This window comes from Girardinichthys multiradiatus, chromosome 5 (assembly GCF_021462225.1).
Source record: "Girardinichthys multiradiatus isolate DD_20200921_A chromosome 5, DD_fGirMul_XY1, whole genome shotgun sequence".
Lineage (NCBI taxonomy): Eukaryota > Metazoa > Chordata > Actinopteri > Cyprinodontiformes > Goodeidae > Girardinichthys > Girardinichthys multiradiatus.
In genome coordinates this window covers 10,713,274-10,729,587 of record NC_061798.1, presented here as the reverse complement: position 1 = coordinate 10,729,587, position 16,314 = coordinate 10,713,274, and the positions used below count along the sequence as shown (strand labels likewise).

The following is a 16,314-nucleotide window of genomic DNA, read 5'->3' as shown; positions in this document are numbered from 1 at the left end:
TTTATATCTTATTAAAATAAAGTTTGACTGATTACCTGATGTGACTTGTGTTACCCAGAAATTTGTAGATAAATACCATGTCAAGTACAAAGCATATGTGTTAATGTAGACGACTAAAGTGCAGGTGTATTAAAGTTATTAAATTAGCAGACCTCGGAACATTTCTTCCACCCCCCCCCCCCCCCCCCCAAAAAAAACAGCAGAGGAAGAATAGGAAAAATGTACTGCTTCTTATAAATGATCGGTCAAATAATTTTTTTTGTAGAGTAAGCAAACAATAAACTGTCAGGACCCCCTTTTAGTTTGCTCATCACTGTGGAGTTGGGTTGAAGATGCCGTCATAAACCCTGCTTCTACAAAAACAGTCATCTGGACAAAGCCAGCAGCGCTGTGAGGATCATGTTTTTTGATTTCTTCAGAACATTTAACACAATTCAACCTGATTTGCTTTGTGAGAAACTTCAGAAGACTCAGAATCTCTTTCCTTTAAACATTTACTAGATGTTTTTTCCATCTTTCTTTTCTTTATTAATCATTAATGTAGCTTAGCCCCTCCCTGACTCCATTTCTCTGTCTGCCCTGCCCACTCTTGCAAAACACCAGTGAACTCAGACGGTCGCTGTGCTGCTTCCTGCATGTTTAACATACCAGCAATGGACAAATTACATTCTAATGTTCCCCAAACTTCCTTTAAACCCAAGGTTTACAGGATACCTGCTCTTTTGTACGTGGGAGAAACGCTTCTGACCTTTGCTGAGCAGAGAACAGAAAAAGCCGATCATACTGCAGAAGAGCTGGTTATGAAAAAGGGAGCACTGCGGAGGGAAACCAGCAAAGTTACGGTTGAGGTAATTTTTTCAGTTAACTGTTTTATTGCTGGACTACTTGTAATTTTACAGTTTTTCTGTCAAACACACTCTTTGTTATACTGACAACCTCTGAATAACATGTTTTACAGTGGACCGAGCAGAGAGTTGTGGAAGAAGCACACAAAGTGGGACACCGCACCATGAACCCCTGCCCAGTATACGACAGGGAAAATGGAAAGCTTTTCTTGTTCTTCATCTGTGTGGAAGGAAGCTGTACTGAATGGTGGCAAATAGACAATTACTGCAACAAAACCTGCCTCTGCTACATCACGAGTGAAGATCTTGGAGAAACCTGGAGTGGACTGACTGATCTGACTGAACTTCTACGTAAAGAATGGGTGACCTTTGCTGTTGGACCAGGTCATGGTCTTCAAACAGAGAATGGCAGACTGATGGTTCCAGCTTATGCTTATATTGGGGTAAAGCCTGTGAAACCTGTTCCCCATGCTGTCTCCCTGTGTAGTGACGATTCTGGTGAAAACTGGCAATTTGGCTCGTTGCTTGAAGGAACATCACTAGAGTGTCAAATGGCCGAGGTTTCTGAAGCAAATGGAAGATTCATCTATTGCAATGCCCGCAGTGAGGGAGGGCATCGGGTGGAAGCTTCCAGTGACAATAAGGGACAAATGTTTACAGTATATAGTGATAAAATGCTTGAGGAAACAGGTCGTGGCTGTCAGGGAAGTGTGGTCTCCTTCCCAGCTCAAACTGAAGCTGCAGAAGAAAGCAATGCAACCCAGTGGCTGCTATACACCCACCCAAGGGACAAAAGTAAAAGACGTGATTTAGGTGTGTTTCTCAACAAATCCCCATCTAATACAAATGCATGGAGTGAACCCTGGATCCTTTATCATGGACCCAGCGGTTACTCAGACTTGGCTTACCTTGGTGATGGTTGGTTTGCATGTCTGTTTGAATGTGGGGAGGCAGAAGAAACTGAGCAGATTGCTTTAAAAATGTTTAACTTCAATGAAATTAGGATTGACTCACAAAAAAGTCATTTCTGCCCTTTGCAACAATCTACTAAGGCATTAAGGAGTGAAACATTTACTTGCTTTACCTAATAAAATGAAAATCCTGTATCTCACTTTTAACAAATGGACCATTTAGAAATGCTGATGTAAAAAAGGTTGAATGAGAAATGAACATGGTCATTTAACAGCATATAGGATTCCAGCTTACAGACAGCCATTATTTTCCTGAAATGTTGTTTTTCTTTTATTTGTATTGAACATTAAGTGTGTACCCAAGATTGGTACATTAGCACCATCAAGTTATTAGTACCTTACCGACATTTTGATGACAAAGCATGAAATGTATGGTGCAGTCTAACTGACAATAAAATTTAAATGATGAGAGTTTGTTATTATTTTTCCATTACTGGGCATTTCGGGAAATGAATCACAACTGCATTAAATCATCATAAAGTAATCCCTTTATTCTTATTTTTTAGTGTATTCAAATTTTTATTGATCTGTTGAGGATTCGTGCTTTAATGGAAGGAAAAATGTGACTCATGCCAAATGTAAACAACCATGCATTGTCTATACCCACTTATCCTTGCAAGGTCATGGGGGGCCTGTGCCTGTCTCAAGCGATCATTGGGCTAGAGGCAGGGAACACCCTGGACAGGTCGCCAGTCCATCACAGGGCAACACAGAGACACAAAGGACAAACAACCGTGCACACACACACACTCATACAGAAGGGCAATTTAGAGAGACCAGTTATCCAAACAGTCATGTTTTTGGACTGTGGGAGGAAGCTGGAGAGGCCACATATGTACCATCACCATTACCCAATATTAGAGGGGCTCAGAAAGGCTGACATTATATGACCAGAATAACTGTCAACAATCAATCAACCTTTATTTAAAGAGCATTTTACACAACGAAGTGACCAAAGTGCTGTACAGGTCCATAAAATGAAAAGAAAACAAAAAGCAAAATAATGACAAAAGACACAACACCAACAATATATATAACCAAGAAGAAAATAACAGCTAAAAAGAATAAATACGCTAAGCAAAAGACAAGAAAAAACTAATTATTAAAACAGCCTGACATTTCTGTCAAACTGGAAAAAAATCTAAGTTAAAAAGATGGGTTTTTAAAATCATTGAAAGTATTAGCCATCCTGGTTCCAGAGTTTGGGAGCAACAACAGAAAAAGCCCTTGTCTTCTTGGGTCACAAGATGAGTCCTAGGAACATCTAAAATCAACAAAGGTTCTGACATACTTCTCCAGTGAAGGTGCTTCTGTAAAAGCTCTGTTAGGTGCCTGATCGTTTAAACATTTAACAACCACAATTAAAATCTTAAAATCAATCCAAAAACTTACAGACAACCACTGCAGAGATGGACAATGGGGGCAATGTGCTCATGTCGGTTATTACTCATTAGCAGAGGGGCAGCAGCGTTTTGGACCAGCTGCAGGCAACATAGGAGGGAGTTGTCCAAACCTGCATAAAGAGAGTTGCAGTAGTGCAGTCTAGAGGTGATACTAAAGCATGTATCACCCTTTCAAGTCCAACAGGACTGGATCGCGTTTATCAAATTTTAAACAGTTATCAAAAACACCCCAAGATTCCTGACAGCAGTGCAAATAAAAGAACTCAAAGGACAAATAGCACCACTGAAGTATAGGTATATATATATATATATATATATATATATACACTATATTGCCAAAAGTATTTGTCTGTCTACCTTTACATGTATATGAACTTTGATGAGATCCTATTCTTTATCTATAAGGTCCAATTTGTTGATGGACCAACTGTTCCCAGCAACAACAACTTTATTCTGTAAACATCTTCCACAAGCTTTAGGAGTGTGTTCATAGTTAGATGAGAAAACCAGAATTGCAGCCTCCGCTCTCATTCATCGCTAAGGTTTCTCCACACCAAACTTTATACACTTGCAGCCATTGAAGTGACAGGAACACTGGAATTCATTTCAGAAAAAAAAAAATCATTAATCGAGGGAAAAATGGAACCGAAGTCCTTGTTTATGTGAACAAATTTGGCATATAAAGCTGATTTTGATTCAGATTCTGACAATGCCTGGCCTGAGGTGGCAAGAGTATGCCAGCAGTTGCTGGAGGATGAAGGAATTGATACTATCGACCAGCCTCCGTGGTCCCCCAACCTAAATCCAATAGAACATTACCACACTGCACCTGAGTCGTTCCAGGAGCTTAGTGATGCCCTGGTCAGGATCTGGGAGGAGATACCCCAGGACACCATCGGTCATCTCAAAAGGAGCATGCCCCAATGTTGTCAGGCATGCATACAAGCTTGTGTGGGCTATACAAACTGAGTACCATTTTAAGTTGCTGCAATGACATTTCAGCTAATTGGACTAGCCTGTCGGGTCAGTTTTTCAGTTTATATTTCTCTGACAATAAAGCCCTCTGTAGGTTGATCATTTTAATTTTCATCAAATAATGTGGCATTTTTATGTTCCTAACACATTACCCATTCCATATCAATATGGATATCTAGTATGATTGTTTTCCAATTGAGCTATGATGTGTTTTCAAATTGTACAATTAGTTCTTTTTAGTAGTGTGCTCTACTTTTGAAATCAATTCAGAAATAGTTTATTAATCCCAAATTTAATTTAATTCTTGTTGTCAATTTTTATACAGATCTCTTTAAAATGCTGCGGATGGCTGTGGGCACGAACAACCTCTGACAGAGGGGGACTATTTGCACCTTGTCTTCAATCCACCTTGCAAATGTAAGTTCCCTGGCCAACAAGATGGACGAACTGATTCTCCTCACCTGTAAAAACTCAGACATCCGCAGATTTGTCACCCTCTGCTTTACCAAAAACTGGCTGAGTGAGAATACTTTGGACTGCACACTTCTGATATCAGGCCTTCAGGTGTTCAGTGTGGACCACAACGTTGACTTATCGGGAAAAAAGTGAGGAGGCGGAATTTGCTTTTATATAAACAAAGGTTGGTGCAGAGATATCAAAGTGTTGAAGAAGACATGCAGTCCTGACCTAGGAGTTTGACTGAGAGAGTTTGCCTCGAGCTGATAACAGAAGTGGAGAAAATACATTGATAGGTATTATTTAATCAACTCAGAGGTAAGGAACGACACAGAGTCAGTTTTACTTGCGGCAAGGGTAGCTCACACTTTGCAGTGTAAATCGACAAAGTATTAACACTCCTCCCTCTTTATTTATACATGCTTGGTCACACACAGTTCAAACAACATTCAAGGTGGGGGGGTGTGTGTGTGTGTGTGTGTGTGTGTGTGTGTGTGTGTGTGTGTGTGCGTGTGCGTGTGCGTGTGATCATACTGATAATCTGGCCCTGCAGTATTTTTATATCTCATGGTTACATGGAGCTCAGTATCTGGCATGTACTATGCCTCTTGGGAGCTTTGTTTTTCTCTGGTTCTCCTCAGCAGTTCTCGAGCTGTTGGTGTGGGGCCTAGATCGAGGGACCAGTAATAATGCGGCTGTGAGAGTTCATTTAGGACCAGGGCATCTTCTTCCACTACAGCTTTCATACCTGTTTCTGTTGATGCTATATTTATATGCAACTTTTGCATAAGATCTCTTCCCAACAGGTTTACTGGGCATTTTTGACTTATCAGAACGGGAGCCTGACAAGTAAGTTTTGTCTCAGGTTCTGTTATTATTACTGGTGCACTTAGGTAATGTACCTCTGATGTGCCAGCTGCTAATCTAACATGCACTGCGGTGTTAGAATATTTTACTCCGGGTGGAGGTGTAGTTAGCACAGTTCTACATGCCCCTGTATCACACAAACAGCTATATGCTTTGCCATTTATTATTATGTATTTATATGGCAAATCTTGCATCCTTCTTAGTGCTATAAGTTCCAATGCTGCTTGTATATCAACTTCCTCCATTTCACTACGGTTTCTCTCTGCTAGTGGGGGAGGAGGTGGGGGCTGTGGCTGTAATTGTCAATTCTGGGTAGAGTTGGGGTTATACACCCGCTTTTCATTACATTCTCTTGCAAAATGTCCTGGCTCATTGCAGATCCAGCAGTTTTCATCTCTTGCGCCAGGGTTTTGTAAAATTGTCCTACATTCTCTAGCATAATGTCCTATTTTTCCACACCTCAGACACGCATTGCTCTGTGTGTGGGTGTGTCGTGGCCCTCCTCCTCCTCTTCCTCCGTGACCTCTGAATCCCCTCCGTCCTCTTTGCCCGCTTGCCCCTCAGCGATGCAAAGCCATTAAACTGTCTTGCATTTCAAAGGTATCTGTCTTCCTATCTTGCTGTGTTTTATGAGCGTGCTGCGCGTATTCCAAAGCTTGTGTAACAGTTCCTGTATTTTGATGAACCCAGTGTTTATCTATATACCGTCTGAGTTCAATTTTAAGGCCTTGCAAAAAGGCTCTCTTCAACTGTTGCTGATAGGCTCCTGCCTCTGCTTCATCATATGGTATAGCAGAGTTTGCTCTAAAAACACGTCTCATCCTATCCAAACAATCTTGTGGGTCCTCCTCCTCCTTCTGTTTGCATTGTGAGATTTTACCATAATCTGCTGTCTGTATATAAACTCCTCGAATTCTTTCAAAGAGTAAGCGTAAGGCGTCCCTTAAATCTAGTGAATCATGTGCTAATGTGTCACCATTATCATCGCATCCAGTGAAACCTCCTGCTACTCTGCACCAGCGATGACCAAACAGCTGGGTAAAACACTGGAGCATCTCTCTGCCATTAAGATGAAAGCTTCCTCTGAGTTCTGCAATAGCGTCTAGAAATTCTTCCACGCCGCCTTCTTGTATTGATGGGATACCTTTTAAAGCAGCAGTTCTGTCTTCCTGTGTCCATGGTCTATATACTAGAATAGTTGGCGGCTGTCGGTGATTAGCGTCACCTATGTTTGGAATGGCTACCTCAACTAAAGGAAATGTGTCTCCCTCTAAATTTATTTCAGATGGATGAAATTTCTGTTCGTGAGCCATTAAGGCTTCGCCTGGGTATATGCTTGGAATTGTTTTCTTATCTTTACTCCTAGTTTGCACTCCTGTGTCCCACCAGAAATTAGGAGACCAGGACTCACTAGAAGAGCTCTGTTCTTCTGTTTTAGAAGGATTACTTAATTTTTCTTGCTTACTTATAGGAGTTGTAGGAACTGCTACAGCTCCTTTTATCTCTCCTCCAATGTGTTGTGCTCCAGCCTCCTGTCCTGCTTCCTGCACGGCAGGGGGCTGAACACCTCGCTGTCTGGATGCGACCACTGTTTCCTCATGTGGGCGCACCAAGACTGCAGCAGTCAGCTTCTCCTGTCGCTTCTCCTCCTTATTTTGCCTCTGAATGTTTCTTAACTTACTTTGTTCCAGCCATTTGTCTGAGAATTTATACTCAACCTTTCTCTGTTCCTTTTTAGTTGGTTTCTTGGTTTTCATTATTTCTAATTTTAAATCCCTTTGCAATTTTAAGATATCGTTAATATTTAGTTTACCCAAGAAACCATGTTTTTTATTCCATCTATGACAGATCATACCTGCTCCTTTTACATAATTCTCCATAAATTTTACATCTCCTTCTAAGTTAATTAGTTTACTTTGTTTCTTCCCCATGATGTTTAATTTTAGTTCACAATACTATAAATGTCCCAGATAGAATTTCACTGGCATGAGATTCAAGGAAAAGACATTAACACGCCCTTCTACTGCGACTAATTCGCAGCGGTGTTAATTTTCTGGGATTAAACCCGACCTTTATCTCCAAGAGTCACCAATACGTCTTTCTATTCTGGGCAAAAGAAAACACAAGACCAGCAGAATCGTGCTATGATTCTTCAAAATATTTAGTCTTCCAAACACACAAAACAGCACAGTCACACAGTTAGTATTTGAACATATTTATGTCCCTTCAGCAATATGTATGGTCGACCTAGTTTAGTTTATGAGCTCTCTTTATCATTCAACACTTAATTTCATTCCCTTCCGGCGGAATGTCAGTCATCAGTCAGTCATTTTCTACCGCTTATTCCATAGTGGGTCACGGGGGAGCTGGTGCCTATCTCCAGCAGTCTATGGGCGAGAGGCGGAGTACACCCTGGACAGTTCGCCAGTCCATCGCAGGGCAACACACAAACAACCATGCACACACTCATTCATACACCTAAGGTCAATTTAGAGTGACCAATTAACCTAACAGGCATGTCTTTGGACTCCAGAGTCCAGAGTCACCCGGCGCCGAGCAAGACAATAATCCACCGGCCAGATGCGAATCTCACACACCGGGACTTTCAGCCACCAGGCCTAGATGCGGCTGTGCGGCAGCGCTTAACTTGACGTCAGGCTGCTCCCGGAGATCCGCCAGTCACTGCAAAGAAAGATAAAATCAGTTTAGTTCTTATAATCTCTGGCTCGAAAGACCAAATTAATGATAGGTATTATTTAGTCAACTGAGAGGTAAGGAACGACACAGAGTCAGTTTTACTTGCGGCAAGGGTAGCTCACACTTTGCAGTGTAAATCGACAAAGTATTAACACTCCTCCCTCTTTATTTATACATGCTTGGTCACACATAGTTCAAACAACATTCAAGGTGTGTGTGTGTGTGTGTGTGTGTGTGTGTGTGTGTGTGTGTGTGTGTGTGTGTGTGTGTGTGTGTGTGTGTGTGTGTGTGTGTGTGTGGGTGAAAGGTTAGGGTTCATGTGTCTTGATTTTAGAGAAAGGAGTGAGGATTGGTGCCAGTCCCTAGATGTTGCTGATAATAGCATAACTCACCCTTCTCTCTTATCTCTTTGTCTATGACATGTGGGGGAAGAAAGCACTTAGAGTAGACACAAGTGATAAACAATATAAAAAGTCATAAAAACCCTAACATACATCCAGACTGTCTCATCATAGTTCTTGGGGATTTTAAAAGTGCATACCTCCCCAGTGAACGTCCTAAATGCAGACAACACATTAAGTGTCCCACCCGGGATAAAAACACTCTAGACCACTGCCCTAAAACTTTAAAGGATGCATATCATGCTGTTACCAGGGGTGCTTTGGGACTTTCTGAACACTCTCTGGTCCACCTCATCCCAACCTACAGGCAGAAATTAAAATCTTCTAAACCTGTGGTTCGGACTGTTAAGAAGTGGACTGATGGGTCAAAGCAGATGTTCCAGGCCTGTTTTGACTGCACAGATTGGACTTCCTTTCGAAACTTCAGCCACTGATTTAAATCAACACACTGAGGTGGTGACATCATACATCTGTTTTGGTGAGGACATGTGTGTGCAGACCAAGACCTTCTGCACATACAATGACAATAAACCTTGGTTCACCTCTCATCAGAGGCAGCTGCGCAGGCATAAGGACGAGGCTCATGGCACTGGGGACCAGGCCCTGTATAAGCAGGCCAGGAACAAACTGACCAAGGAGATCAAAGCAGTGAAGAGAAGCTACATGAGATGCTAAAGAAAAGCTTCTCACATGGAGACGCTTCTACTGTTTGGAATGGTTTGAAAAACTTCACGGCCTACAGGAGCCATCTTTCCAACCCCGAGCAGAATCCTCTGCTGGCAAATCAGTGGACTGGCTTCCACTGCAGGTATGAAAAGCAGCAGTTCAATCCTTAACCCAACTCCTCCAGAGCCCATTCAGACACAAATTCTTGCCATACACCAACCACCCCTTACTTTCAGACCCCCTGCCTGCATTAAAAATCTCAGAGAAAGATATAAATAGGCTGAGGGTAGCCTCCCTCCGCCTACGGGTGGGGGACGGGTTCTGGCTGTTGTTTGTGCTTATGCACCAAACAGCAGTTCAGACTACCCACCCTTTTTGCAGTCCTTGGAGGGGATGTTGGAGAGAGCCCCTTCAGGGGACTCCCTTGTTCTGCTGGGGGACTTCAATGCCCACACTGGCAATGACAGTGAGACCTGGAGGAGTGTGGTTGGGAGGAATGCCCCTCCCGTTCTGAACCCGAGTGGTGTTTTGTTATTGGACTTCTGTGCTCGTCATGGATTGTCCATAACTAACACCATATTCAAGCATAAGGGTGTCCATAGGTACACTTGGCACCAGGACACCATAGGCCGCAGTTCGATGATCGAATTTGTTGTCGTGTCATCTGATCTGCGGCCGCATTTCTTGGACACTCGGGTTAAGAGGGAGCGGAGCTTACCCCTGACCACTACCTGGTGGTGAGCTGGCTCCGATGGTGGGGGAGGATGCCGGTCAGACCTGGCAAACACAAACAAATCTTAAGGGTCTGCTGGGAATGCCTGGTGGAGTCTCCTGTGAGGCGAAGCTTCAACTCCCACCTCCGTAAGAACTTCAAACATCCACGTGGCCCATGTTCCACGCCTCTATTTCCAAGGCAGCTTACTGAAGCTGTGGTTGCAACGTTGTTGGTGCTTGTCGTGGCTGCAATCCTCGAACCCGCTGGTGGACACCGGTGGTGAGGAATGCTGTCACGCTGAAGAAGGAGTCCTATCGGGTCTCTTTGGCCTGTGGGATTCCAGAAGCAGCTGATGGGTACTGGCAGCCCAAGCAGCATCCAGCTTGAGGCCATGGAAAACGACTTCCGTATGGCTTCGAGGCGATTCTGGTCCGCCATCCAGCGTCTCATGGGGGGGAAGAGGTAGACCACCAACACTGTTTACAGTAGGGAGGGTGTGCTGTTGACCTCAGCTCGGGACGTTGTGGGTCGGTGGGCAGAATACTTTGAAGACCTCCTCAATCCCAAGGCACATCTTTCACTGAGGAAGCCAAGCCTGGGGACCTTGGAACGGGCTCTCCAATCTCTGGTGCTGAGGTCACTGAGGTGATTAAAAAGCTCCTCGGCGGTAAGGAGCATGGTCTTCAGCTGGAAAAGGGTAGAGTGCCTTCTCGGGGTCGGGGGGGAGGTCCTGCCTCAAGTATGGAAGTTCAAGCATCTTGGGGTCTTGTTCACAAATGAGGGAAAGATGGAGCGGGAGATCGATAGAAGGATTGGTGCTGCATCAGCAGTGAGGCAGATGCTGTACAGGTCTGTTGTGGTGAAGAGAGAGCAGAGTAGTTTGATTGTGAGAGGGAACTATTTTGCCTAATACATTTTCACATAGATTAAGAGTTTATTATTTTATATGAAAGTGTTTTGCTGTCAATTAAGGTCTGTGCTTGTATAACCATTTTTTGTTGTTTGCTACAGTTACATTCAGTGTGATTTTAGTTAATAATTGTTAATTATTAATCAAAATAACTTAATTCTAATTATTAAGACCTAGTAGCCCAATAATCTAAATCCCACAGTGCTTCTAATATCTATTCATTGTAAGTGATTTTGGTTAGGAATTATAAATTATGACTTTAAATTTTTATTTTTAATAAATATTCATAATCAAATAATCATATTTGCACAACACTGTTGTTAACTGCCAAGAAAATGTTTTTTGGTCATTTGAAAAAGTATCAGCATCAAATAGTTCATAAAGTAATTCAATCTTCTTTCTGGCTTTACCCAGCAGTTGGTATTAATTACTAACAGTTAGATGAAAACATTTCATGTTACTGAAGCTGCGCTGGTATTTTAGCATTGACTGATATGCTAGGACTATTATTAGCTTGGTTCACTTCCCAAAAACGTTTAAGCGTTCAGTTTAAAATGTATTAGCATGAAATAGTTCATTAAATATTTCAGTCTTCACTTTGGTTTCCTTCAAAAGTTAACAACTGCTGAGTTGGCTTATACCTGACAGCTGACTGAAAACATACATGAGTAATTTAGCTTTTTTTGTGTGTAGTAATGTGAGTTTTAAATAAGCTTCTTTGTACCTAAACCAACTCTTAAATCTGACTAATACAATATATTGTGAAGTGTGTACTTAAAAAAGCAACCAAAATGTCTTCAACAGAAGATTAATGTAAGGAATTTGAATGCTTATGTTATTTAATATTTAATTAATTATTTAATCAATATTTAATTAATTATTTTATATTTTTTCAAGTAACCATTCGGTCTGTTAAATGTTGTCCTGTGAATACCAGCCCAATATGGCAGCGGTTTTAGGACAATAGATAAAGGGTGGATCAAGCACTGGCATCATTGAACAGCAACACTCTGCACACACACGAAATAAATTCAAAGAATTTATCAACAAAAAAATTCAACTGCAAGTTTAACATATTTCAATTAACAAACTCCTTATTAGGCTAGAACAGTTCAGCTAAAACTACCAAGTAAAATGAAGGAATAAAGAAAACTAATAAATTATATGCAAACGAAGGACCAAGGGAATCTATAAATAAAATTGATGCAATATCACCATTCAGTGTTATCTATGTTTGAGAACCATGGACTGTCTTGATTAACCTGGAAATGAGGTTAGATTAGTTTTTCAACTAATGAACAATACTTGGTATGTCTTCAAACCACCAATCACAATGCAAGATCAGATGAGTAGATAAAACATTATTTTAATAAAATTACATTTTGAAGAATTATTTGCTGAATAAAAACAACCTTTAGGATAATTAATTCTCAGTGTTGGTTAATTAGCTGTATTTATTTATTGAAGTAATTTGTAAGGAAATATTATCTGGAAATGGGAATAAAACAGCCTTTCAGCATAAGTGATTCTTAATGGTGTTTAATTAGCTATCACATTTAGTAAAATACTATTTAAGGAAATATTACTTTCTAGACTGGAAACTTCGTGGATAGTTGATTCTTCTTATCTAGCCATCACCTGGAGTAATGGACTACTAAATTACGACGGGGAACGTCAAAGGACTCAAGATGGCGACTTGTAGAGTGTCTGTGTCAGGATCTGTCGCCTTTTGGATTCTGTGGTGGCTTTGTGTTATTTTGAGTGTTTGGTTGTTTCTTCCCCCCTCGTTCATAGCTCCTTTAGTTACTGTTGTTTTTCTTATGACTTAGTATGGTTTTCTCTTTGTTGTCATTGTTGCCATTATTATTATGATTGTTCTCTGTGTTTTTTATTTGTGGTTAGGAATTTGTTTCTTTCCCCTTGCACTCTTCTGCTTATTAGTTTCTTTTTCTGTTACTTTTCAGTTGTACTGTATTTGGTCTTTGTTTCCTAGTCCTCCCAGTCTGGTTCTCTTTATCTTAATTCTCCAGTCCCTCTTTATAGGTTAGCTTTTGTTATTGTTTACTTTTATTCTTGTCCCCGCTTCCTCTGCCTCATTCACAGTTTGTTCTTCCAGTATTGGTTTATAGTTTCTTTTAGGGTCGGCTCACTATCTTGTCTTAGTCCTTTTCCTCATTTAGTTCTATTGGGTTCACCTGCTCCCTCTGCCTTCCTGCCTCCTTGTCTCACCTGTTCTTAGTTCCTTTGATTACCTACCTTTGTTCTCCCTCAGTATATTAGTTGTTTTTGTTTCTTTGTCCTTTGCTGGTTCCTCCGATCACATTACCTGATTTTGCTCAGTGTTTGCTACGTTCCTACAGTACAACGCAGAAGTTTCAATTGTACTCATGCCTTGCACCTGCGGTGAGTTCTGCTATGTTTTGCTTGTTCATGACTTGTGAATAAAACTTAAGATCATGATGAAGATGCTGCTGCCAAGCTCTTGCCTGCGCTTCAGTTCACCCCAAAACCACAACGTGACAGTCTGCTGAAACGTCTGGCCTGCCTAGCAGTTGTAGCTAACAAAGGAAAGCTTAGAGCTTGTTTACCACTATTTTAAAGTCAAAGATGTACCTTAAAATACAATTAATATACCTTAATGTGCGTTCAGGGATCCCAGCTCTGACTCCTCCTCTTCCTGGGCTGAGCTAATAGTGGTTAATGTGGATTAAAGGTGCAGAGAGGTTCATACCAACATCAGTGTACAGTTCAGTCTATGTGCCATCAATGTTTCCAACCCATGGCTGGGGCCCCAACATTAACAGATTCAGTTCAACATTTTAATATGTGGTCAGATTTAGACATTGTAGACTTTTTTTATTTCTAGTGAAGAATCAGCATCAAGTTCAAAAAGGACTTGGAAATGAATCATGTCTTTGAAAATCACCAGGGTCATTTTGGCCCTCCCTTCCTCTTTCCTGAACTGCAAGACAGCCTGATGATATAAAACCCTCAGCCAGCAAACTTACACCATCACTGAGCTGCTTTCATCTCACACATCAGCTATGGCCAAATTACTTTCTGACAAAGTTCCACAAATTATATTCAAACCCATAATTTACAGGTTTCCTGCTCTTGTGAATGTGGGAGACACTCTAACCTTTGCTGAACAAAAAAGAGAAAAAGCTGATCACACTGTGGAGAAGCTGGTTATGAAAAAGGGAATGTTAAACAAAGAAGTCGACAAAGTTACAGCCGATTGTAATTTTTCTATATTTTCCATAAGACACACTTTGTTTTTAGTTTTTACTGACACCTGTGAATATCATGTTTTGCAGTGGACCGAGCAGAGAGTTGTGGAAGAAGCACATAAAGAGGGACAATGCACCATGAACCCCTGCCCAGTACATGACAGGGAAAATAGAAAGCTTTTCTTGTTCTTCATCGGCGTGGAAGGAAGCTGTACTGAACGGTGGCAAATAGACAATTATTGCAACAAAACCTGCCTCTGCTACATCACGAGTGAAGATCTTGGAGAAACCTGGAGTGAACTGACTGATTTGACTCAATATTTACCTGAGCATTGTGTCACTTTTGCTGTTGGACCGGGCCATGGTTTTCAAACAAAAGATAATTGATTAATTGTTCCAGCTTATGCTTATATTGGAGTAAAGCCTGTGAAACCTATTCCCCATGCTGTCTCTCTGTAGGGTGACGATTGTGGTGAAAACTGGCAATTTGGCTCTTTGCTTAGAGTGAATTCCTTAAGAGTGTCAAATAGCCGAAGTTTCTGATGGAAATGAAAGATTCATCTATTGCAATGCCCGCAGTGAGGGTGGAAGCTTCTACTGACAGTAAATGTTCATGATATATAGTGATAAAAAGCTTGTGGAAACAGGTTTTGGCTGTCAGGGAAGTGTGGTCTCCTTCCCAGTTCAAACTGAAGCTGCAGCAGAAAGCGATTCAACCCAGTGGCTGTTGTACACCCTGGATCCTTTATCATGGACCCAGTGGTTATTCAGACCTGGCTTACCTTGATGATGGTTGGTTTGCATGTCAGCTTGAATGTGGGGAGGAGGAAGAAACTGCGGAGATTGCTTTATTTTTTTTAACTACAAAATGACTAAGAAAATCATTGTTGCAGTGTTTTTTAAACTCAACTTTATACATCAGTTGTACCAATGAATGAAGAACAAAAAGAAACTGAGCAGGCTTTAAAGACATCTCTCTTTTTATTTAGCTTCTTTTACTTATACCATGTGCATACTCAAACATACTGTTTAGAACAATGATAGTTACAATCTTTTTGCTGGGAAACATAGATAATCATATGAGGATTTTGTAGAAACAGATGATTTTGTAGAAACAGATGTGTCCTTTCCATTTCCTGGGTGGATCTTTCCAGGAAGGGAATGATCAAAACTTATAGGAAGCCAGTGTTTGTCAATGACAAGGCAGATAGATTTTGTTTTTGTATTAAAAATGTAGTGATTTCCTAACATTAAAACACTAGGACATTTAACAATAACTGTGACAAATACATGTTCTGTACTTCTAATAAACATAATAAATGTATGACTTACAGTGATATTTAGTCACAAAGAACGAAATGTATGCTGAAAAATAAAATCAAAATGACAACCAGTATGTTTATTTTGGCCTAATTATTTTGTTCTCATTTTTCCTTCTTCTTGATGGTTCGGGAATCTACCAACCATCTCATTGATTCATCATGAAGTGTTGCTTTTAATAGTAATTTCTACTTTATCCATTCAAGATAGTCATATACAAATGTTTTGAAGCTATGAACATATTTTTATCCATTTGAGATCAGTCACACATAAATGTTTTGAAGTTTTGAGCATGTTTATTAAAGGTACAAAGTGGTTTACGGGAAGGAATAACAGGAATCAAGCCAGATGTCAAAAGATTATTGAAACATTTCCAGAGATTTTTACAGAAAGACATGTTAAGGTGGTATACGAAGGGGAATAGTTAATGCATAGTTAAATACAGATATTCTTAGACACTGTAAAAAAGACTAAACATTTTTTCACTCTTTGACATTAAATAAGACAATGTGTTTTCTTTTGGGAAAGTTAGGATTACCAAAAATGTTTCTTTTTGCTAAATGACAAAATAATGAGTTAATATAATAGATCTCCACAGTCTGTTTTTTCTTGGTGTACAATTTACAGACACCTGAATGTGCCGCGTTCATTTGTTCAAACAATTATACACAAGTATTAACACCATGGGAATGTCATGTTATCAGGAAAAAATGAAAAAGGTAAATATTGCCTTTAAATGGTCTCTCAGTCTGGGTCCGTAGGCGACACAAACATGGGGAAGACTGCTGACCTGACAGATGTCCAGAATACAGTGATTGGCACCCTCCACAAAGAGTGTATGCCACAAAAGGTCATTGC

At 40.7% G+C, this 16,314-nt stretch overlaps 1 protein-coding gene and 1 pseudogene across 2 annotated transcripts; both read left to right on the top strand.

The window, feature by feature from the left end:
• Nucleotides 1-579: 579 nt before the first annotated feature.
• On the top strand, nucleotides 580-15,529 carry LOC124867829 (sialidase-2-like). 2 transcript variants are annotated; one of them, XM_047364470.1, is made up of 4 exons: nucleotides 580-848; nucleotides 959-1,484; nucleotides 4,520-4,611; nucleotides 14,224-15,529. In XM_047364470.1, the coding sequence occupies exons 1-3, from the start codon at nucleotides 636-638 to the stop codon at nucleotides 4,564-4,566; spliced, it is 786 nt and encodes a 261-aa protein (XP_047220426.1). In that variant the 5' UTR covers nucleotides 580-635; the 3' UTR covers nucleotides 4,567-4,611; nucleotides 14,224-15,529. The 2 variants fall into 2 exon arrangements, with proteins under 2 accessions (XP_047220426.1, XP_047220425.1); XM_047364469.1 differs by lacking the exons at nucleotides 4,520-4,611; nucleotides 14,224-15,529 and having other exon boundaries at nucleotides 582-848; nucleotides 959-2,225.
• LOC124867831 lies at nucleotides 13,352-15,529 on the top strand (annotated as a pseudogene).
• Nucleotides 15,530-16,314: the final 785 nt, after the last annotated feature.

Coding starts and splice junctions, on each gene's coding strand:
- LOC124867829 (XM_047364469.1), top strand. CDS start 636: ATGTTTAACATACCAGCAATGGACAAATTACATTCTAATGTTCCCCAA. Junction 849..958: donor CCAGCAAAGTTACGGTTGAG/GTAATTTTTTCA, acceptor CATGTTTTACAG/TGGACCGAGCAGAGAGTTGT.